We start from the raw sequence: 22,548 nt of genomic DNA on the forward strand, positions 1-22,548 counted from the left end.
TTGAATATCCTTGTATTTTCAAATTGCGATGTAAATGAACTCACAGCCAGTGACAGCCCCGAGCTGACCTTGGTTGATTTCAAGAATGCTAACAGAAATCAGGGTTCGTTTGCCTTTGGACACCAGACTATCAAGAAATCCCAAAGCTGGAGAATTGACTAGAAAATGGGGGTGGGATAGTTTGGAAAAAGAAAAGAGCAAATTATTTCTGCATTGCTGTCAAGAACATAACATCTAGGTGTCTTTATGTTTACCTTTCCAATAAAGCTTCTGTGGAATTTTAAGAAGAGCCATTTGTCTGGAATAGTATAAGGTCTCCTGCTTAAGCAGGGGGATGGACTAAGAACAGGGGTGTTACACACAAGGCCCCCGGGTCGCATTCGGCTCACAGGGCCATCCTGAAAATGTAAGGAGCCGGCCTGCATCTCTTTGGCCCGGTCTACCCAGTGCGAAGAGGAAACATTGGGCAAGTATGGCTTTGGCCCGGTTTACCCAATGGAATGAGGAAACATTGGGCCAGTTTGGCTTTGACTCAGTCTACCCAATGGAAGGAGGAAACATTGGGCCAGTTTGGCTTTGGCCCGGTCTACCCAATGGGAAGAAGAAACACTGGGCCAGTGTGGCTTTGGCCTGGTCTACCCAATGGGAAGAGGAAACATTGGGCCAGTTTGGCTTTGGCCTAGTCTACCCAATAGGAAGAGGAAACATTGGGCCAGTGTGGCTTTGACCTAGTCTACCCAATGGGAAGAGGAAACATGCCAGCAGTTTGGGGCGTGATATCAAGCTGGCCATGCCCACCCAGTTGGCCATATTTACACAGTCAGTCACACACACACACACACACCGAGGTCAACCACAGCCCTGATGTGGTCCTCAATGAAATTGAGTTTGACACCCCTGAACTAGAAGATCTCCAAGGTCTTTTTCAACCTTGTTAATCTGGATCCCACAAACCTTCAGAAACAGTCATGACAAACTAAAAGGGGAGAACAGTTGCAAACCACTGCTTTCTTTTTTTTTTTTTTTAATGGATTCACAAGCCCCCTATAAAAGTATGTTGGCTTGCTGGAAAGCATCCTGGGTTACTAAAGAGGGGAGCAAAACATCTCTTCTGTTTGTTTTTTAGAAACTGGTGTTCTTTGAGTGGACGTGCCTTCTGTGGCATGTTTTAAAATTCCAAGTGTGCCTCTTGGTTTCAAACACTAGGGGATTCTTTCCTCGTGCTTGCACGAAACTCTTAAATGTGACTCTTCAGACGAATGGAAGCGCTGAAGTTAGAAGAAGGAAAGAAGCAGGCAAAGCAGTGGTGAAATCCAATTTTTTTTTACTACCGGTTCTGGGGGCGTGGCTTGGTGGGCGTGGCTTGGTAGGCGTGGCAGGGGAAGGATGCTGCAAAATCTCCATTCCCACCCCACTCTGGGGCCAGCCAGAGGTGGTATTTGCTGGTTCTCCGAATGGCTCAAAATTTCCACTACTGGTTCTCCAAAACCTGTCAGAACCTGCTGGATTTCACCCCTGAGGGTTAGGGTTAGGGTTAGGGTTAGAACAAGCGTCCACTAATAGTTTTGTGGGCAACACGGTTGGCTCAAGCTGTGAAATGTTGCTATTGATGGACTCCACCTGGTATTTGAATGCAGTTTTGAGTGTTCAACTGTGCTTGGTTTGAACCAGGAGTGGGTTTCAATTTCATTCGCTACTGATTTGCTCGTGTGCGTGCATGACACTTCTGCTCATGCACAGAGACATCCGGGCAAGTGGGCAGAGCCTCCTGCCGCTACCGGTTCACCCGATCGTGGGCGAACCGGTAGCAACCCACTACTGGTTTGAACAGAGGTTGGGCAGCATCTATGTTTCTTTATCCCGTGTTAGCCAATATTTTTGCACCTGAGAAAGGAATTCAGTTCACTGACACACTAATTTGTTTTGTTTTGTTTTTTGTTTTGTTTTTTGGCAACAGACAGTATTGCTGGTCTGTTTTGAGAAATATTCTGTGGAGACCATTCGATATATTTAAACCGCTTTGGAGATGAAGTGGGAGGCAAGCGAACATTAATTCTGGCATGCTGGTGGTTATTCCTGCCTGCCTGCCTGTTCCATGTATAAAGATTCTGAGCCGTTTTCAAATAAAAGCATAAAAAGTCAATAACATAAACAACAACACCACGGCCCTAATGGGTCACACTTCAAGTAGCAGAATCTTCAAGCATCCTTAAATACTGCAATGAAGAACTGTGTTTTTACAGCTCTTTGAAAATACGATATGAGAGAGGGGATGTTCCAAGCAGCTGGTGGCAACTGTTTTAGAGATGGGGGGCATTACTGATAAATCTTGGGCATAGATATTCTCTCAGATTTAGGATCCTCAGTAGACTGTTTTTATCCTGCCTTTATTAGTCTTTTATTAGCAAGTCAAGGTGATGAACATATCTAAAATTCCTTCCTCCGCAAAAACTATGTGAGGTCATCCTGCTGGCTTACATTCCTAAGGTGGGACTAGAATTCACCTTCCCCTAGTGAATGGCCCAAAGTCACCCAGCTGGGTTTCATGCATACTACAGGACTAGAACTCCCAGTCTCCTGGTTATTGGCTCACCCAAACTGTCTTTCATGCCTAAGGCGAGACTATAAGTCAAGTTTTCTGGTTTTTAGGCCAGCACCTTAACCACTACACCAAACTGTCATTTTTCTCTTCGAGATCTTACCGAGTGTACAGATTTAACAGTCTCAAAGACATCCGGGCCCTGAACCATGCAAACCTTTTACTGTGCTATGTTTTACTTGGTAACTAACAGGGTTGAAAAGGATCGTGAATGTATTGTGCATGGAACCCAGCAAAAACCAAGTTTTAAAGTTTAAACACATTTGCCTAGCTGCTGGCAGCTTTGCTAGCCCCCCTTTCCAATCCTGCATACCAGGTTTGGAACAGAACTTTCTGCTTTTAAAACAAAATTCGAAAGAACCTGCTTTCTTGAAAAGCATGATTGCCTACAGACACAAGCCTCCCAACAAGTACTGTTTTCTTATTTAAAAACTTTCCAATTTTCCCGATACCAGAGGTTTGGTTTGCTCTCTTTTTTAAGATGAGGAAGCATGTGGTTTCTGACTGGCCTCTGAAAAAGTGGGCAATTAGATCCCAAAATGGAATGAAGCAGGATGATGCTAAAACGATTTAAATTTCAACAAAAATTAAATGAAATCAAATCCACACGTCATGATGATGTACAATATGTTGAATTTTTTTTACTCCTTCTGTTACGTTCCAAATTAAAGTTCACTGCCAAGGGATGGTTTCGGATTTATAGGTTGTGCAGTTTGTTTTATATCTCTGGTGGGGTGAATGCAAGATTAATCTCTTTGCTGCTATAATTAGATTAGCCCTACACCCAAAAGTCGTAATGAATTTTGTCTGGGATCCTATATGGAAAAAAAAAATATAGCTAATAGCCCAAGGCATTTGTTAGAACCCACAATGTCAAAAAGGTAGTGTGTATGTCATGATGCCATTGCATGTATGGCATTTGCCAATACTTACCTCATTTTGTGTTTGATGAAAGTACATCATTTGCATTTGTCATGCATGTGATGTCACTTTCTCCCTTACCAGGGGTAAAATGCTTCCGGTTCAGACCGGACCACCCAATCCGGTAGCGATGGTGGCGAGTGATTCGGAGAACTGGTAGCAAAAATCCCTGCCCCCACCCATGCCCAGCTGAGTCGCACAATAATCAGAGATGTTTTTTTTTTTACTTTTAAAAGCATTTTTTCTTTAGCCGAAAAAATGCTTTTAAAAGAAAAGAAAAGCCTCTGATGATCAGGCAACTCAGCTGGGATCGTCAGAGGAGCCTTTTAAAAGCATTTTTTTCTACAACCTCTTCAGCCGAAGAGGTTGTAGAAAAAATGCCTTTAAAAGTAAAAAAAAAAACAAGTTGGCCAGTCACATTACACACACCCCCTCAAGCCACGTCCACAGAATCGGTAGTAACAAATTTTACATTTCACCACTGCCCCTTACCCATTCTCTGTGAAGGCTAATAAATCCCCACAACTTGAGTATTCTTGATGGCTTTGGACTGCAGTTAATGTATTTCTGGGAGGCTCACAATTGCCATGTGTGTTTGTGTTATGCTACGAAATCAATAAGGGGGTACGTTGGCTCAGCAGTTAAAGCAGTTGTCAACCAGAAAGCTGACAGAGCCTGGGTTTGAGACCCACGCATTACCAATAGGGTCAGCTCCCATTTCTTTGCCCCAGCTCCTGCCCACCTAACACTTCAAAAACATGTAAATGCGAGTAGATGAATAGGTACCACTTCGGCGAGAGGGTAGCAGCATTCTGTGTTCCTTCGTATATGGTCATGCTGGCCATATGATAAAGGAAATGTCTTTGGAGAACATTGGTTCCCTCGGCATGCTAAAAAATGGAGATGAGCATCATCCCTGACACGACGGGATAAGGGAAACCTTTACTTTTACAAAGTCAATGTATTTATTGCTGGGAGTTTCAGATTGTGTGTGTGTGTGTGTGTGTGTGTTGGAGTGAGGGTTTCCTTATGATTTATATTGATATATTGATCATCAATTGTGTTGTAAACCTTGATGAACGTATCTTTTCTTTTATGTACACTGAGAGCATATGCACCAAGACAAATTCCTTGTGTGTCCAATCACACTTGGCCAATAAAAAATTCTATTCTATTCTATTCTATTCCTTTTTATTTATTTATTTTTACGGTATAATAAGCCTATTTTAGCTTACAGTAGAGTTAACAGTTAACAGGGTTAACGTGGTGGCTCAGTGGCTAAGATGCTGAGCTTGTCGATTGAAAGGTTGGCAGTTTAGTGGTTCAAATCCCTAGTGCCCTGTAATGGGTGAGCTCCCATTACTTCTCCCAACCTGTTGTGACCCAGGCCCCCGGGCTTGGCCTCCTGGAGAAGGATGACTCAGAGAGTGAGGAGGAGGAGCTGGCAAGGCCTGCTTCCCCCGGGCCCTCTCCCTCCCTGGCACCGCCCCAGGAGGAGGAGGAGGGGCTGACAAGGCCTGATTCCCCCGGGCCCTCTTCCTACTTGGCAACGCCCCAAGAGCCAGCTGTTGAGGCTCAATCCTGACTTGATGCGAGACTGCAAAAACGTGATAGGCGCGCGCAACAGAGGAAAGGGTGGGGCAAGCCCAGGGAGTGCTGAGTCACGGAGCAACACCCCACAGGGGATAAAAGCAGGAGGAGGAGCTCTGTGGCTCTTTGTGTTGGACAAAGCTGCAAAGTTCGCGGGCAATCTATTGAAGTCTGAATCTATTTGTGAGTGACTTTTGCTTTCCCTGTAATTTCCTGGTTACCTCAGTAATAGACTGTTTTCAGCTCGCTTCTACGAGATAAGAGATTTTGGCAGGCGCGTGGGGAAACATGGCCAGAACATTTCTGTGCCAAAGGGAACCCGGCCAAGTGTAAATAAACTGTTGGCAGAAGGCCTTTGACTGGCTTATTTTCTTGAGAGTGTTGGGGGGGACAGAACACAACCTAGCAGTCCGAAAGCATGTAAAAAAGGCAAGTAGAAAAATAGGGACCACCCATGGTGGGAAGGTAACAGCGTTCTGTGCACCTTTGGCGTTGAGTCATGCCAGCCACATGACCACGGAGACGTCTTCGGACAGCGCTGGCTCTTCGGCTTTGAAACAGAGATGAACACCGCCCCCTAGAGTCGGGAATGACTAGCACATATGTGCGAGGGGAACCTTTATCTTTAAGCCTATTTTAGCTTACAGTAGAGTTAGCGAGTTTCCTGCCTCACTATGATGGGAAATTAACATTGAGTGAAAAATTCTCAGACATAGAGGAAGGGGAGGCAACATTTGAAGCTGAGACATGTTTTGCCTATCCCTACTTTAGTGCATGGTCAAGCATGTTTCATTCAGTAAGCGATGGTCCCGCGGACCATGATTTAATGTGAAATGCAACCGACCCAAAATCTCTGGAAGAGCACTGAATGGGCTGTGTTCTTCTTCATTTGGCTCAGTGCTTCCCCTGCTGATAATGCTAAAGATGGCAATCATACTAAAAGTTGGATGGAAGATCTGTACTCATTACTTTGCCAATAGTTATTAACTTGTTCACCTGGATGGCTTGGCACACGAGGAGGTAACATCGGTAAGATAAGTGCATAAAGCATTGGGTTTGAGCTGTATACCTTGGGCCGTCTGAATGCACCAGTGAGCTCTGAAGATGGAAGCATTTTCATTAACACACTTCCTGATGAATCTCTGTTTTTATGTCTGCATCATTTCTTTCTTTGAACACCCAGCTCAACTTGTAATAAGCAATAAAGCCCTATTTCATAGAAATGCTCCTTCGAGTTGACATGATTACCCTGCCAAATTTTGTGTTACCGATGCTGTGACTCTGCAGTAGCAAAAGCAAAGAGGAATTGGAAAAGTGGAAGGACAAAATAGATGTTTTGGATGAGCTTTTGGAAACAGAGATAATGAGCTTGGAAGCAAAGGTGAAAGAGACAAAGGAGATGGGTATCAGGACATGCTGGTAGAGACCCCTGGCAGATTCTGTGGATTGATTCTGGCACCAGAGAGTGAAAATGAGTTTGGTTTGGGAAAGAGAAAACTCTATGGTTTAAATTTGCATAGGTTGCATGTCTCTTCCAAGCAGGGGTGAAATGTAAAATTTGTTACTACCAGTTCTGTGGGCGTGGCTTGGTGGGTGGGTGGGGTAATATGACTGGGTGGGCATGGCCAACTTTTTTTTTCTTTTAAAAGCATTTTTTAAAAGAAAATGTAAAAAAATGTTTTTAAAAGCCTCTGACAATCCCAGCTGAGCGGCGCGATCATTATAGGCTTTTCTTTTCTTTTAAAAGCATTTTTTTTTGCCTCTGAAAGAAAAGAAGAGCCTCTGATGATCAGGCAACTCAGCTGGGATTGCCAGAGATTTTTAAAAGCATTTTTTTACAACCTGTAGAAAAAATGCTTTTAAAAGGCTCTGATGATCCCAGCTGAGCCGCGCGATCATAAGAGGCTTTTTTTTAACTTTTAAAAGCATTTTTTCAGCCAAAGAAAAAATGCTTTTAAAAGTAAAAAAAAAAAATCTGATGATTATGCGGCTCAGATGGGCATGGTTTGGGGTGGGGGAGGGATTTTTGCTACCGGTTCTCCGAACCACCTGCCGCCATTGCTACCGGATCGGGTGATCTGTTCCGAACCGGAAGTATTTCACCCCTGCTTCCAAGGCAATTGGTTAACTGAAGATGATGCCAAATACTCAACTTATAATCACAATTGAGCCCAACATTTCTGTTTCTAAGCAAGACAGTTGTTAAGTGAAATTTGTCCCATTTTATGGCAAGCTGTTAAATGAATCACTGCTTTTGTTAAGTTAGTAGCACAGTTGTTACGTGAATATGGCTTCCCTATTGACTTTGCTTAATCACAAAATGAGTCCGGATTAGCATTAAGGTTAGGGTGTATAAATGTATCTTACATGATTTTCCAAGGTAAACAATTTATTGAAGCCTTTCTGGAATCCTTGCCATCTCCAGGGCTGTACGCAAGGCCATGTTTAATAGTTTAGTAAGGGATGGCCAACTAGTGACAGAAACAATATGCAGGTTCCTACCATAATAAATTTGTCAAGGCTTTTCACATCACTCATATCTCTCGGGTTGTTATCAAGGCTGGCAGTGCCAAGTCGGAGATCTATCAACAAAGTACTAGAACTGAGTTTTCTATGGTTTGGTTCCAGGTAGAAGTTGAAATCTTTGCTGGTGTGGAAGAGACGTTCCTAAAAATGTCAACCCAAAAGGAAGCGGCAACAAAAACACTTTTTGCCAAAGGTTGCTCCCCGAATGTGTATATTGGATGGGTTGGTTTAAGTAAAAGAAATATTTCTCTGGGCCTTTCAAGGCAATTTGCAACTTCACAATGTCAGCTGTGTGCAAGCTTGTAAAATCAAAATGCATTAAAATAAGGTCTATAAAATGACTTACAGACAGGGTAGTTTGAAAATAAATGAGAAACCTTGCAAAACCGTGGTGATAAAATGCTAACCTATTTTTTTTTTAAAAAAGGTCATACTTTTTGGGATTGGGAAAGGGGGTGGGGTGGGGGGGTGTTTCAGCCCCATTCTGCTCCCTGGGTAAATGAAGACAGCTGCTGACAACCTGTAGTCAGTCCTCGCAGTTGGAAGTAAAGACTAAATGATACTGTCATGTCCCACTCCTCCACTGACGGCCGGGTCAGGGAAATCCAAATCAGGCTTGCCTCTGCAGCTCTGCCCAAAGTCCTAGCAAAGTCCTCAGAGCAGGCAGGAGACCAGAAAATGACTTCAGCAAGATAAGTTCGACTTTGCCTGACTCAGAGACTGCCAGAAAGCAGATCCTTTATATAGGCCATGGGGTGTGGCTCCATGACTCAGCACTCATTAAGGCCTGCCCCTCCCTTCCTTCTGTTGCCTCCGCCTATCCAGTCTTCTGATGCGAGGGTCACTCCAATCAGCAGCTGTTGGAAATAAACTTTCCTCAGGCTCACATGCTGTGGAGGAGGGGGAGGGGTCTAGCTGCTCCGTTTGCCTGGGCATGGAGCCAGGGCTGGGGCCGGGGGGTGCTCCCTCCTTTGCAGCCTGCTTGGGCATGGAGCCAGGGCTGGGGCCGGGAGATGCCCCCTCCTCAGCCTGTCTGGGCATGGAGCCAGGGCTGGGGCCGGGAGGACATTCTTCAGCGTTCGGAAGCAGATAAGCAGACCCCGGCTGCGGTGAGAGCGGGCAAGACACAACAGATACAAATACAAGAAGAGAAGTCAAAAGGGTGTAGCTGGAGTACCAAATATATCATTTCCAAAAGCCTGGTCTTCAGCTTGCAAATTGCTCGCCCCATAACTGAGAAGCACTTGTCAACTTTGTACCTGCCCCCCCCCCAAGTGATACTCAATAAGGTGCATCTCTACACAACCTTCATTCACAACAGCAATTGGTGCGACTATTATCTCCCAGCTGCTGGGCTCCAGATGTGATGGACTACAGCTTATACAATTGCTAGCCAGTTTTAGTGCTGGAGACTTCAGGATGTCCCAAAAACTGGAATCAGGCAATCATATGGAGGCATGGTGGTGCAGTGCTTAGTAGGCAGCACTGCAGGCTACTTCTGTTGACTGCTGGCTTCTGGCAGTTCGATGCTCACTGGCTCAAGGTTGACTCACCCTTCCATCCTTCCATGGTCAGTAAAATGAGGACCCAGATAGTTGGGTGCAATATGCTGACTCTGTAAACTGCTTAGAGAGAGCTGTAAAAGCACTGTGAAGCGATATATAAGTCTAGGTGCTACTGCCCTTGCTTCATCCATCCATCCATCCATCCATCCATCCATCGTGCACAGTGGTTAGAAAACATTATTGAAAGCTAGCTCTGCCCACTGCCAGGAGTTCAATCTTGACTGGCTCAAGGTTGACTCACCCTTCCATCTTTCCACGGTCAGTAAAATGAGGACCCAGATAGTTGGGGACAATATGCAGACTCTGTAAATCGCTTAGAGAGGGCTGGAAAGCACTATAAAGCGGTATATAAGTCTAAGTGCTATTCCTATTGGCATCCTACCTGGAACATCTCCAGGTATGCTGCCCCTTACGTTGTACTATGGTGCTGGGGAAGATGCCATGGCTCCCTTCTGCCCCCCTCATTCTCTACCTTCTGCCCTAATGGATGAGATGCATTTCATGTCAGCCTTTTTAAACTCCTGGAAGTTTAAGAACCATTTTTTTCATCTTACTTCCCTGCTCTCATCAAGGACTGTGGATAGGCAGGAATTTGATGTTGCCAATGTGATCTTCTGGTGGTTCTCTCCATTCCCATCTATTCCAATTCTTTGGTTAGGGATTCATTATCCATGAAATAGTCTTCTGCAATTTCTTCTTATCTTGCTATGTAAGCTGATCTCTCTCTTTTTTTTTTAAGTTTGTCTCCAGCTCTCTACATTCATTCATCTGTTTTCAAATTAGTTTTGCTGCATGCTATCTCCTCGCAGATAAGCCTAAAAATGAGGTCTCTTATCTCTTGTACATCAGCAACCAATGGCTTGAGAACACTTTGTATTAGGTTCCCTTTTGATGGGAATATCTTTTATCTACAAAGTGTCTTAAAAGTATGCATTGTCTGACGAATACTGACGTTTATAGAGGAGATTAGGGTCCAACAGCCAGGGTACAATAAGGTAGGTCTTAATTTAAGACAGAATCTTCTTGAATCTTTGGGTTCAAATGTTGTAGCAAGCTACTCTGATTCTTACTCCAATCATTTGAGCCGAAGTGGCTCAGTGGTTAGAGTGCAGTACTGTAGGCTACTTCTGCTGATTTCTGCCGGCTGCCTGCAGTTCACTTTGAGCTCACCAGGCTCAAGGTTGACTCACCTTCCATCCTTCCGAGGTCGGTAAAATGAGGAGCCAGATTGTTGGGGGCAAGAAGCTGACTCTGTAAACTGCTTAGAGAGGGCTGTAAAGGCACTGTGAAGTGGTATATAAGTCTAAGTGCTATTGCTCCATAGAAAAGTTTTATTTTGCATACTGGATAAATCTGGAAAATTAAGATGTTTCTTTGCAAGAATTTATTCCCCCCATCTAAACAGTAGAATATGTTACATGAGAGAAGTGTACATGAGACATGGCAGGCATTCTTCTTCGCCACTTAGTAGTTTGAAATCTTATGGGACTTCTGCAAATTATTGGAACAGGATCTTCATTTATTACTGTCCTTGTCCAGTCTTGTAGGATAATCCAATTTTCATTTGGCATGGAGAACAATGGCGGATTCCCCTACCCACTCTTGTTCAGAGTTTGAGTGTATTTAATTTGCTAGCAGCATTTGTCAGGCTGCTTCATTGTGTATAATTCAGTCTGTAATTTGGAGAGGCTTCAAAAGCCTTTTGTCATTCGGAGCTCTGTGGCCAGATTGCTACAGGTTTTCCTTGCTCCAATGGCTTTTAGATTGTGAAGAATCTTGTATCATTATGTCAGAGAAAATGAGCAGTCAATCTGTTAAAAGAATTTGTAGAGTCATCATCTGCCTTTTCACTAATTAATTAATTAATTGATTAGCCAACCAACTGAATGTATAGACAAATATATATTCTTTTGAGATTTTGGAATGATTCCCCAAACGAGCTAAATTATTGGGAAAAGAACAAAACCCAGTGCTTTGGTAAACTTTGTTTTTTCAAGTATGCTACAGTTGGCTGAGTTCACATATTTCAAGCCATTGATCATGATTACAAGATATCATTTTAGCCACTGTCTGTCCACTGCAGGATGAAGGCCTGTTCTGCATGTTTATTTATTTATTTATTTATTTTATTAGATTTTTATACTGCCCTTCTCCCGAAGGACTCAGGGCGGTGTACAGCCAAATAGTAAAAAAACCCACAATATACACATTAAAACAAAACTAAAACCAAGCATATTGCAAAAATGGCCGAAATTTAAAACAATTTAAGACCCTAAAATTCATAAATAGCCCCAATTAAAAATTTAATAAAACTTTTAAGCCAGTCCCGCTTGAATAAATAGGTGCGTTTTCAGCTAACGGCGAAAAGTCCGAAGATCAGGCATTTGATGTAAACCAGGGGGAAGTTCGTTCCAAAGCGTAGGAGCTCCAACAGAGAAGGCCCTACCCCTTCTCTGTTGTTTCCAACCCATATGGTCCTGAGTTTTCTTTTGCCGATTGGGCCCACAAAACTTGCTGATGTCGTCGATCCATCTTATTTTAGGTCTCTTTCATGGATGCTTTTTATCAAGTGGGATCCATTCTAAGACTGCCTCGGTCCACCTGCCATCAGTTCTTCTTGCTATGCGACCAGCCCATTTCCATTTCAATTCTTCTACTCTCTTGACAATATCAGATACTTTTGTTTGTTCTCTAATCCATGTGCGGGTCTTTCTATCTTGCCTTGTAATGTTGAGCATGTATCTTTCATTGGCTCTTCGTGACACAAGGATCAAAAACAAGCTAACTTATGAAGTCTTAATAGGCTGGACCAGACCATCCACTCAGGCATGCAGAATAAGGGTACATTCAGGATAGACTGTGACATCAGAATGGAATTGACCCAGGATTTGGCTCTCCATCATGAAAATTTCAAGCCAATAAATAATAGATTTGGACTGGGAATGAGCTTTCTGTTAATATGCTTACATCTTACCTTTTTTTTTGGGTCCTAGTTTCTTGTAATTTTCAGTTTGATAAATCACTCATGGAATCACTCATTCAATGTTTGTGAGACACATTCAAATCCCATCAGTAACATACACCATGCCTCAATGACTCAGATCTATCACAAGGGATGTAATTCAGTGTATGAAAAAGCTGCCAGCTTTGGGAATATTAGGCAGTATTATTTGTATATTGTCTCCATTGACATACAGTATATTTTTACTTCTATGCTGTGTGCGCCCCTCCCCTCCTGTCAGGCATGAAAGATCGAGTCCACATCTGAAGGTTAAATTAAACTGATTTATTGTTAATCATGCCTATGCAGAAGTATTCTTCTCAACTAATGTTTAATATTTGTTTAGAGTTAGATAAGGGTCAATGGAATTCACAGGGAAGTTGGACTTAGTTTGCTAGTTGCTAGGTAGGTAGGGATTATAGGCTGATCTCTCTTTTAACTCTGCCCTCAAATTCTGCTACTCTTCCTATACCTCTTTTTCAAATACTGTAGATTTATAAAATAAATAAGACTTGCTGGAAACTTTATACAGAACAGAATAGAACAGAACAGAACAGAATAGAATTCTTTATTGCTGGAAACTTTATGCAGAACAGTACAGAATAGAACAGAATAGAATAGAATAGAATAGAATTCTTTATTGGCCAAGGCCAAGTGTGATTGGACAGACAAGGAATTTGTCTTTGGTGCATAAGCTCTCAGTGTACACAAAAAGACAAGATACATTCTTCAAGAATCATAAGGTACAACACAATGATAGTCATAGGGTACAAATAAGCAATAGAATCATACTAGGAAACAATCAATATAAATCTTAAGGATACAAGCAACAAAGTTACAGTCATGCAGTTATAAGTGGGAGGAGATGGGGGATAGGAACGATGAGAAGATTAATAGTAGTGCAAACTTAGTGAATAGTTTGACAGTGTTGAGTGAATACTGATGTGAAGGCCATTAATAAAGTCCATGAATCAAAACTTTGGTGTAGGTTTTGCCACGTGTCTTTTCTCATAAAAAAGATTAAGGCTGTCCCTCTAGCATATGGTCTCTTCCTCTCATGCTTTAGAGTTTTGTTTTCTCTTTATTTTTCTCACTTTTCAACAAATATCCCCATACATTTCTCAATTATCCTTCCATCACCTCCTCCCACTTAGGCAGTAGCATTAAATCAACATTCAAATTGTTTGTCCCTTGGAATCTAGAATCATAAAAGAAGGTTTGGGACTTGGAGAGTAGGAAGATAACAACCTGCTGAGCATATTTTATGAAGAAACATCTCTAGAATGGAAACGGCCTCTGTATGGAGCTATACTGTCCTTAGGTTGTCTTATTTCAAGAAGAAGACATGTCTTTAGAGAGAAAGACAGCTTCATATTTGGGGTTCCTCAAGTCAGTAACAGAGTTGGAAGGGACCTTGGAGGTTATCTAGTCCAACCCCCTACTCACACAGGAGGCCTGTACTAGGGATTCAAACCACCGAACTGCTGACCTTTCTGATCGACAAGCTCAGTGTCTTAGCCACTGAGCCACCTAGTCAGGCTAGTCTAGAAGATACTGTAGCTTTAAAATCATTCTTCAGGCAAGGAATAATGCCCCTAGACTCTCAAAATCTCCAACTTGGTAAACATCTGAGATTATAAAATCTGGACAGGACATTTAAATGTTTAGATAATTCCTTAAGAATTTGTGATTACGTTTCAGTTGGCTTTAGAGCAGGGGTCTCCAACCTTAGCAACTTTTAAGACTTATGGACTTCAACTCCCAGAATTCCTCAACCAGCAAACCTGCTTTAGAGTGTTGCCAAGACAGTATGTGACATAATCAAGGAAGAACTTGGAGCTCCTTTGGAGTCTTTCCTGCCCAGCTTCCTTAAAAAGGTAAAGGTAAGGTTTCCCTCGCACCTATGGGCTAGTTCTTCCTGACTCATCTCAGATTCAAAACCGAAGAGCCAGTGCTGTCCAAAAACATCTCCATGGTCACGTGGCCGGCATAACTAAATGCCAAAGGCACACGGAACGCTGTTACCTTCCCACCAAAGGTGGTCCCTATTTTTCCAGTTGCATTTTTTACGTGCTTTCGAAACTGCTAGGCTGGCAGAAGCTGGGACAAGTAATGGGAGCTCACCCCGTTGTGCGGCATTAGGGATTCGAACCGCTGAGCTGCCAACTTTTTGATCGACAAGCTCAGCATCTTAGCCACTGCGCCACCACATCCCACCTAGCTCCCTTAGATCTACTCTTATCCTGAAGGATATCGAAGGGAAGTCAGTTCATGGAGGGCTGGTTCATGGGGTATAATAATGTTAAAAAGTGACTATGAAGGAAGAGGACCGAGAATGACCTATGATTTCTTGGTGAATGGAAGCTCTTAAATTGTATTGTCAATGGAGGTTAGTAGTCTATATGAAATATAGATTTAAGAAAATGTTGGATAACCATCTGTCTGAGATGATGTAGGGTTTCCTGCCTGGGCAGGGGGTTGGACTAGAAGGCCTCCAAGGTCCCTTCCAACTCTGTTGTTATTATTATTATTAAATATTTGCCCTGCTCTTTTAAGACTTAATTTTGCTGCTGTAACATCAGAGAATTGGATACTGTTCCACTAATCCAGGTGTTGGAATTTGGACAGCAATATTGCTGCTTTTCTTACCATGTAAGTTTTGTTTGGTCGAGCATCCAGAACCGATGAAATACGGTATAACAACAACAATAACACCACCGTATCTAATGCTTTTGTTTTCTTCCAGTGAATGTGAAAGGGCTTTTGCATTGGATAATGGTGAAGTTCTTCTTCTGAATATTCTTCTCCCTTCTTTGCTAAAACTGCCTATATCTTGTTCCTCATTTATAATCTCCATTGGGCACAAGAATTTCAGGGTTTACCACATATCGATTGTGGTAATAGTTGTGCTGGCAGGTGGCATCCCAATGCCCAAACTGGTTAATATTGCATTGGCCAACTGTCAATAACAATCTGGTTGTTATCTCTCTCTCCAGTGACAGTGGTCACACCCCTGTTTTTCAATCAGCAAAGTTCCAGCAAATCGCATCAGCCCCGCTGGCTTTTATATGTCATTCATTTGCTTCTAGGGCTTCAAAACATTTGTGCATATAAAACAAGGAAGAAACAGCAGCAGCCTTGGAACAGTAGATGTTGGTGGGAAATGCTAGCATCTCAGTTCTTCTTGGCTGTAGAGTGGACTTGCAATGAGAAATAACTGAATGGCTATGAAATATTTATTTTTGGCTGCAGCTCAGTAATTGAGTTGGTGCCAAAGTTAACGTGAGCCAGTTCAGCCTTTGTTTATAAAGAGCTTAAAGATATATCAGTTTCACACTGAGATTGATTCCAAATGACTTTGTGGACATGGGAACATAGTTCCCTTAGTTTGTTACCAGCTATTTCTGGGATATCCAGAAATATCCATTGTTGGGATTTTGGGTGTTTGCTAAGCTTGATGGGTTTTTTTTTTCCCTTGCAAACATTTGTTTGCCTGTTACAATGGTTGTCCCTTATTCATATGTTGATTGCTGGATGTGCAATCAAGAACACTCTTAAGATGAAACAATACAGCCAATCAAGCCAAATCAGAAACAGGTTCACAAACTATAAGACAGGTGGGAAAAACTGCCCCACATAAACTACCAGCAAAGCCGGCTCTTACGTTAAAGCACTGATGTTATTATCTAATTTGGTAAGAAAACATTTGCAAGGAGAAAACTAAGCTCAGGTGGCAGAAAGTCCCCCAACATTTCAATTTCGAGCCACGTACATTTCTCATTAATTTGTTTCCATTTCCCAGTCTAATATGATGGCGAAGTTATCCATTCAGTCGTGTTCGATTCTTAGCGATTCTATGGGCCATGTCTCCCCACATTTTCCAATCTTGCACTACTTTTTTGAGTTTTTTCTGTGCTCTGGCTGGTGTCAGCGTTGATGGTGTCCAGCCACTGTGTTCTTTGATGGCCTGTTTTCCTTTACTGCTAACTCTTCCTAGCATAATTGCTTTCTCCAGTAAATTCCCCTGCATGGCATGGGCAAAACAAATGAGATGCAGTTTCGTGATTTGGCTTCTAGTGACATGTCTGGTGTTATGTGCTCCAGTACTTGGTGTTATGTGCTCCAGTACTTTGCTGTTCAAGGAATACACAGGCGCCTTTTCCACCACCACAGCTCAAACAAGTCAGTGTAATGCACAATACTCCAAACGAGATAGTCTAATATTTAACGCTTGATTTTTTTCGTAGTCACCCATCCACATTCTAGTTAGGTACAATCCTGCCTATCTTTTGAGCCCAAATGAAGCAAGTTTGCTGCAGTGGTTAAAGGCATTGGATTAGAAGGCAGGAAATCCGGAATTCTAATCTTAAATTAGGAACAAAAGCCAGCTGGGTAACTTTGGGCCACTCGTATACTTTCAGCTCTAGGAAAAAGGTAGTGGCAATCCCCAAATATAACCCTACTTACTTGGGCATTTTTACCAGTGGTAAAATCCAGTTTTTTTACTAACGGTTCTGTGGGCAAGGCTTGGTGGGCGTGGTGCGGCTTGGTGGGCATGGCAGGGGAAGGATACTGTAAAATCCCCATTCCCTCCCCACTCCAGGGGAAGGATACTGCAAAATCCCCATTCCCTCCCCACTCCAGGGGAAGGATACTGCAAAATCCCCACTCCCTCCCCACTCCAGGGGAAGGATACTGCAAAATCCCCATTCCCTCCCCACTCCAGGGGAAGGATACTGCAAAATCCCCACTCCCTCCCCACTCCAGGGGAAGGATATTACAAAATCTCCATTCCCACCCCACCCTGGGGCCAGCCAGAGGTGGTGTTTGCCGGTTCTCCGAGCTGCTCAAAATTTCCGCTACCGGTTCTCCAGAATCTGTCAGAACCTGATGGATTTTCACCCCTGATTTGTACTGACTGCCCAGTGCAGATCAGCTAATGCAAGGGCTCCAGGTCTAATTGTCTCATGAAGCCAAGCATTAAAGATGAAGCCTTCCACGTCCGTAAGAATGCCAAAATAAAACCTTTTTCTTTGGAGCTCTTCTATCAATTTGCAGTTGCTGGGAAGGGAACCACAGGAGAGCTTAGAAAGCCAAAGGCTACTAAAATTATGGAAGAAAATGACCTTTCCCTTTCCCCTCCCCCTCTTCTCTCCTTAGGGCAGCAGTTGAAGCTCTGGCAGCTTTGCTGAAATCAAGTAAGCTTTTATACCGTTCTCATTTTTTTCCCCTCTCCCTTACACGCTGTTTCCTGTGCTGTCTGTGTACACAGAAATGCTCTCATTTCTCCCCATCTCTTCCCTCCTCCATTCTAATTAGGATCACTCCTCAGCACAACTGCAACGGGGGACCCTGAGCCTGGAAAAATGCAGCGCAGAGGACATGTGATACTTTGAACCTGTCACACTATATTTACCTCACTTTAGGGTACAGTACACGAGTTATAAAGAAAAGGAAAAGAAGAAAGCTGCCAAGTTGGCGATGCCAACCTCTAAAAGGGCAGCATTTATAGTGTAGTTGTTTCTCAGGTCTACTGAATTGTTTTCTCCCGGATTCGGAGAACAATTTAGGGCAGGAGAAATCCTTGGGATTTAGACAGCCCCTTGTGGGTGCTGTCACAAAATGGTGGTTGTGAGTCGTCATTTGTGACAGAAGTCAAATTAAGGTTAATTCTTGGTTTAGCGCTTTCCCTTCTGCCAAGAGGTTCTCCACTTACACATGTCTTGTTTTCTTATTCCAACTCAAAGCAGTGAGTTTTATCACCCTTGTTTTGCTTTGCAAGAATGCCTATAGGACATGTGAGGGCTCAGGGGGCATTTTCGTAAGTAGGGATGACAATAAGGAGGATGCTGTTAGAATAATTAATCTAAGGCAGGGAATTGTGTAAGCAGCAGCCAATATATTGTCTATTTGAACAGATTTCTAGTTTGAATCATACTTGAATTGTAAATTCTGTGAAATGTTTTCCTTCAGCATCTTTCAATAAAGCGTCTAACTTAATTCCAGGAGAACCTTTCCCCCAGTAATCTTTAACAGTAGGAATATGTGGAGTTCTCGTCCACAAATAATTGGAGGTGCAAGGCAGGAAATATTGGAAAGGTTCCAAAAACCTTTCCAATATTAGAATAGAATAGAATAGAACAGAACAGAACAGAACAGAACAGAACAGAACAGAACAGAACAGAATTCTTTATTGGCCAAGTGTGATTTGACACACAAGGAATTTGTCTTGGTGCATATGCTCTCAGTGTACATAAAAAGAAATGATACATTCATCAAGAATCATAAGGTACAACACTTAATGATAGTCATAGGGTACAAATAAGCATTTGTATTCATACTAGGAAACCATCAATATAAATCGTAAGGATATAGCAATAAGTTACAGTCATACAGTCATAAGTGGGAGGAGATGGGTGATAGGAACGATGAGAAGATTGATACTAATAGTAATACAGACTTAGTAGTTTTATAAATTATAAATTATATATAATACAAAATATATTAGTACTTTTACAAAAATGTTTTTGCTAAGGATGATCCAGCTTCTGGCCCTAGAGAATAAAATAGAATGGAGTGTGGAGTGTAGAGTGGAGTGGAGTGGAGTGGAATGGAGTAGAGTAGAGTAGAGTAGAGTAGAGTAGAGTAGAGTAGAGTAGAGTAGAGTAGAGTAGAGTAGAGTAGAGAATTCTTTATTGCCTAAGTGTGATTGGGCACACAATGAATTTGTCTCCAATGCATAAGCTCTCAGTGTTGATGTATACCGATGTGTATGCGGATGTTGATGTACACTGGTATTTGATGTACCAGACCCACCAAAAGGAGGGAGTGACAGATGTTTACATCACTGCCGCCGCCACTATCCCAGTGGGATCTTTGTGACTTCAAGGAGAGATGAGATGACATTTTGGAAACCAGGATATTGGCTTAGCAGCTTGTATATATATATATCTATATATATATATATATATATCTGTATTTTTTATTTTATTTTTTTGTGGAGGAGGAAAGGTTCCTGGTGGCAGAGAAGGAAAACTTTGGAGAATCACTGAACATTGCTAAGTTATGTTGACACTCAACAGCAGCCTTATTTATTCAGGGTTTAAATCAGTTCAAACCCCCACTAGCAGTTAAAAGGAAGAAACAGCTGTGATCACACATTGCTCCCAGAAGCACGAAGCTGAAGCCTGAAGATGACGAATGAGACTTCGTCGAAACGTCGCCAAGACATTTCCAATTTTACACGGGAGAAAACCCGAACAACCTCCCACCCAATCAGTTCAAACCCCCACTAGCAGTTAAAAGGAAGAAACAGCTGTGATCACACATTGCTCCCAGAAGCACGAAGCTGAAGCCTGAAGATGACGAATGAGACTTCGTCGAAACGTCGCCAAGACACTTCCAATTTTACAGTGGGATCTTTGTGACTTCAAGGAGAGATGAGATGACATTTTGGAAACCAGGATATATATATATATATATATATATATATATATATATATATATATATATATATATATATATATATATATATATATATATATATATATATATATATCTATATATATATATATATATATCTGTATTTTTTATTTTATTTTTTTGTGGAGGAGGAAAGGTTCCTGGTGGCAGAGAAGGAAAACTTTGGAGAATCACTGAACATTGCTAAGTTATGTTGACACTCAACAGCAGCCTTATTTATTCAGGGTTTAAAGTATCTACTAAATAAAAAAACAGGACCTCGCACAAAGAGTGAATGTTCCTGAAGCCAGTGTTATATCATCCTGTGTCTCTTTCTCCCATTCCAAAAATAATGGGGCATTTATTACCAGAATTTAATAAAGCTTTGTCTCCAATCGAAGAATGTTTTTTCTTCATCAGTCTCCCTGATGGTAAATCACAAGCCTATGTTGTCTTTTTCCACTCTCACCCACCAGCGTCCCCTTCTTTTCACTGCCCCAATTCTTGCCCACACCTTGATGAGTCAAAGGAATCAAGCAACCTAGAACTAAGGAGAATTTTCCTGACAGTGAGAACAATGAATCACTGAAATGACTTGGCTCCACGAATTGTGGGTACTCCATCACTAAAAGTTTATAGGAAGAGATTGGACAACCATTTGTCTGAAATGGTATGTTGTGGTCCACCAACAGCTTGCGGAGCTGGCAGAGGAGTCGGACAGTGAGGAGGCTGGGGAGGACCATGGGCCAGTCCTGAACTCTGGGGAAGGCCTGGACGAGAGCTCTGCGTTGGAGGCAGAGATGAGGCCAGGGCCATCTGGGAGCGATGCGTGGACTCTGGAGCCTCCAGAAGTGGAGAGCGAGAGGCAGAGGAACAGGAGGAGTCTGTTCCTAGTGCACGCATGTGAAGAGCTGCCAGAAGGCAAGAGCAACTAAAGAAAAAAGGATGATTTGGGAGTAAGGCCAGGAGATTATTGGCCCCTCCCATAAGGCTTAAAAGAGCAGCAAAGGCTCTTGGGCTCTTTGTAGGAAAGCAATGTTGCTACATTTGTTTCTAGTCGGTGTCTCCTGTTTCTGAATTTTGTGGGGCTTTCCCAAGAAAAGCCTTTGGCAGGGTGCCAAAGAAGATAAAGGTCTGTGATAAGGCCAAATGACTTTTTCTGAAGGACTTGTTTTGGAATTAATTTGGACTAAGCTGGGAAAGAAGTAATTCCCAGCTGTTATAATAAAATAGGTTTGTTTAAGACTAAGTGTGTCTTTTATGCCTAAGTGAGGCTAGGTCACAACGTGGTATAGGGTTTCCTGCTTGAGCGGAGGGTTGAAATAGAACAGGGGTCTCCAACCTTGGCAACTTTAAGACTTGTGGACTTCAGCTCCCAGAATCTGGGAATCTGGGAATTGAAGTCCTCAAGTCTTAAAGTTGCCAAAGTTGGAGACCCTTGGACTAGAAGACTTCCAAGGTCTCTTCCAACTCTGTTATTCTGTTACAAGCATTAGTATTTGAGCACTTTTTGTGAAAAGAAACCCAGAGCAATAGAAGTTGCTCTTTAAAACCTACTGATTGAAGTTCTCAATTCACAAATAATATGACAGCATCAATCTTCAACCGGTATTGAAAGGTCAGATTATCACAATGAGGAAACGCCTCGATTGAGGTTTTAAATCTTAATCTGCCAGCTCTGGTTCTCCCTTCACCTTTTAGAACAGAAACGAATATTAAGAAAGAGGAAATCAATGGGAACGGATTTTTTTTAAAAAAAAAACCTTCTCTTTTGCTCACCAGCTCCAGGGATCTGACATTATTGAAGTAGCATTAAAGCAAAACCATGAGAATGGAGATGGAGGGAGGGGGGGGTTGTGGTTTTTTTTTTTTTGATGAACAGTGTTACTGAGAGAGGGGAAAAAAAACTCCTTTTCCAGTTTTTATGGCAAGAGATATTCCTTGAGAAGATCGTCTTCTCTGACTTTACACTTTTCTTCTTTCATATTGGCTCCAATTGCCTGCTCTTTTATGGTTCACCTAGATAATGGACAAGCTGTCATCCTGCTTCAGTTCCTAATTTAATGCAATATATTTAGTGCCCTGGTCTAATTTAGGATTAAGTACTTGCCGTAATGCTTTCCTCTCAGATTTCTTTTAAATAAATAAACCTTCTTACCACCAATAGATAGCTTTAAGGATTAAAAAAGCAAGGTATTCCTCCATTCGCATCAGTGAAGTTTTGTAGCTATTTCCCCTGTATTTGAATTAAAAAAAAATAATAATAATTAGGAAGCGTGTTCAATGCTACCCTATCATAACACGGGGAATCTCCATGGAGACCCCGCTGATTTAATGCAAGTTTTACCTCTGCTTGGGCACATAATGGGAACTGAAATTATTGTGCGGAGGTAGCATTGTGTATTACACTTTGATAAGGCATACATTAGTGAAATTATTGCACGTGTAATAGAAAATGACAACATTCTGCTTTTATTCCTTTTTTTTTGTGGGCGTGGGTTATGTATATATTTCAGTTAGTTATTAAACTGTGAAGTTTTCTCATTTCTATTCTTGAGCAAGAAAACTGGTCGATGCATATATAGAATATATAAAATCATAGGGCTGGAGAGGATCTCAGGGGTCTTCTAGTCCTACCCTCTGCTCAAGGCAGTAGACCTTACCATCCTGGTCAAATGATTGTCAGTCTCTTGAAAACCTCCAGTGATGGAACATCTTAGTGTTTGAGTTCTGAGTCTTGAAAAAATAGTCCCCGAAGACCTCAAGCAGGCAAATAGTATGTGCCAGGATGTCTTCGTTGGGGGGTATCAGTACAAATGTGATAATGTGAACTCGGTGAAGAAATTCAGGATTCACCGAGCACAGCTGGGTGATAAAGCACACAC

The 22,548-nt window shown here is 42.2% G+C and overlaps 1 protein-coding gene across 1 annotated transcript in view; it reads left to right on the top strand.

The window, feature by feature from the left end:
• Nucleotides 1-22,548, top strand: part of AGBL1 (AGBL carboxypeptidase 1) — a 471,358-nt gene that overhangs the window by 59,875 nt on the left and 388,935 nt on the right. Inside the window, exon 6 of the mRNA XM_058156548.1 lies at nucleotides 17,363-17,400. Coding sequence (XP_058012531.1) covers nucleotides 17,363-17,400 — 38 coding nt within the window. The remainder of the gene's footprint in view (nucleotides 1-17,362; nucleotides 17,401-22,548) is intronic.

Source organism: Ahaetulla prasina, chromosome 13 (assembly GCF_028640845.1).
Source record: "Ahaetulla prasina isolate Xishuangbanna chromosome 13, ASM2864084v1, whole genome shotgun sequence".
Taxonomy (NCBI): domain Eukaryota; kingdom Metazoa; phylum Chordata; class Lepidosauria; order Squamata; family Colubridae; genus Ahaetulla; species Ahaetulla prasina.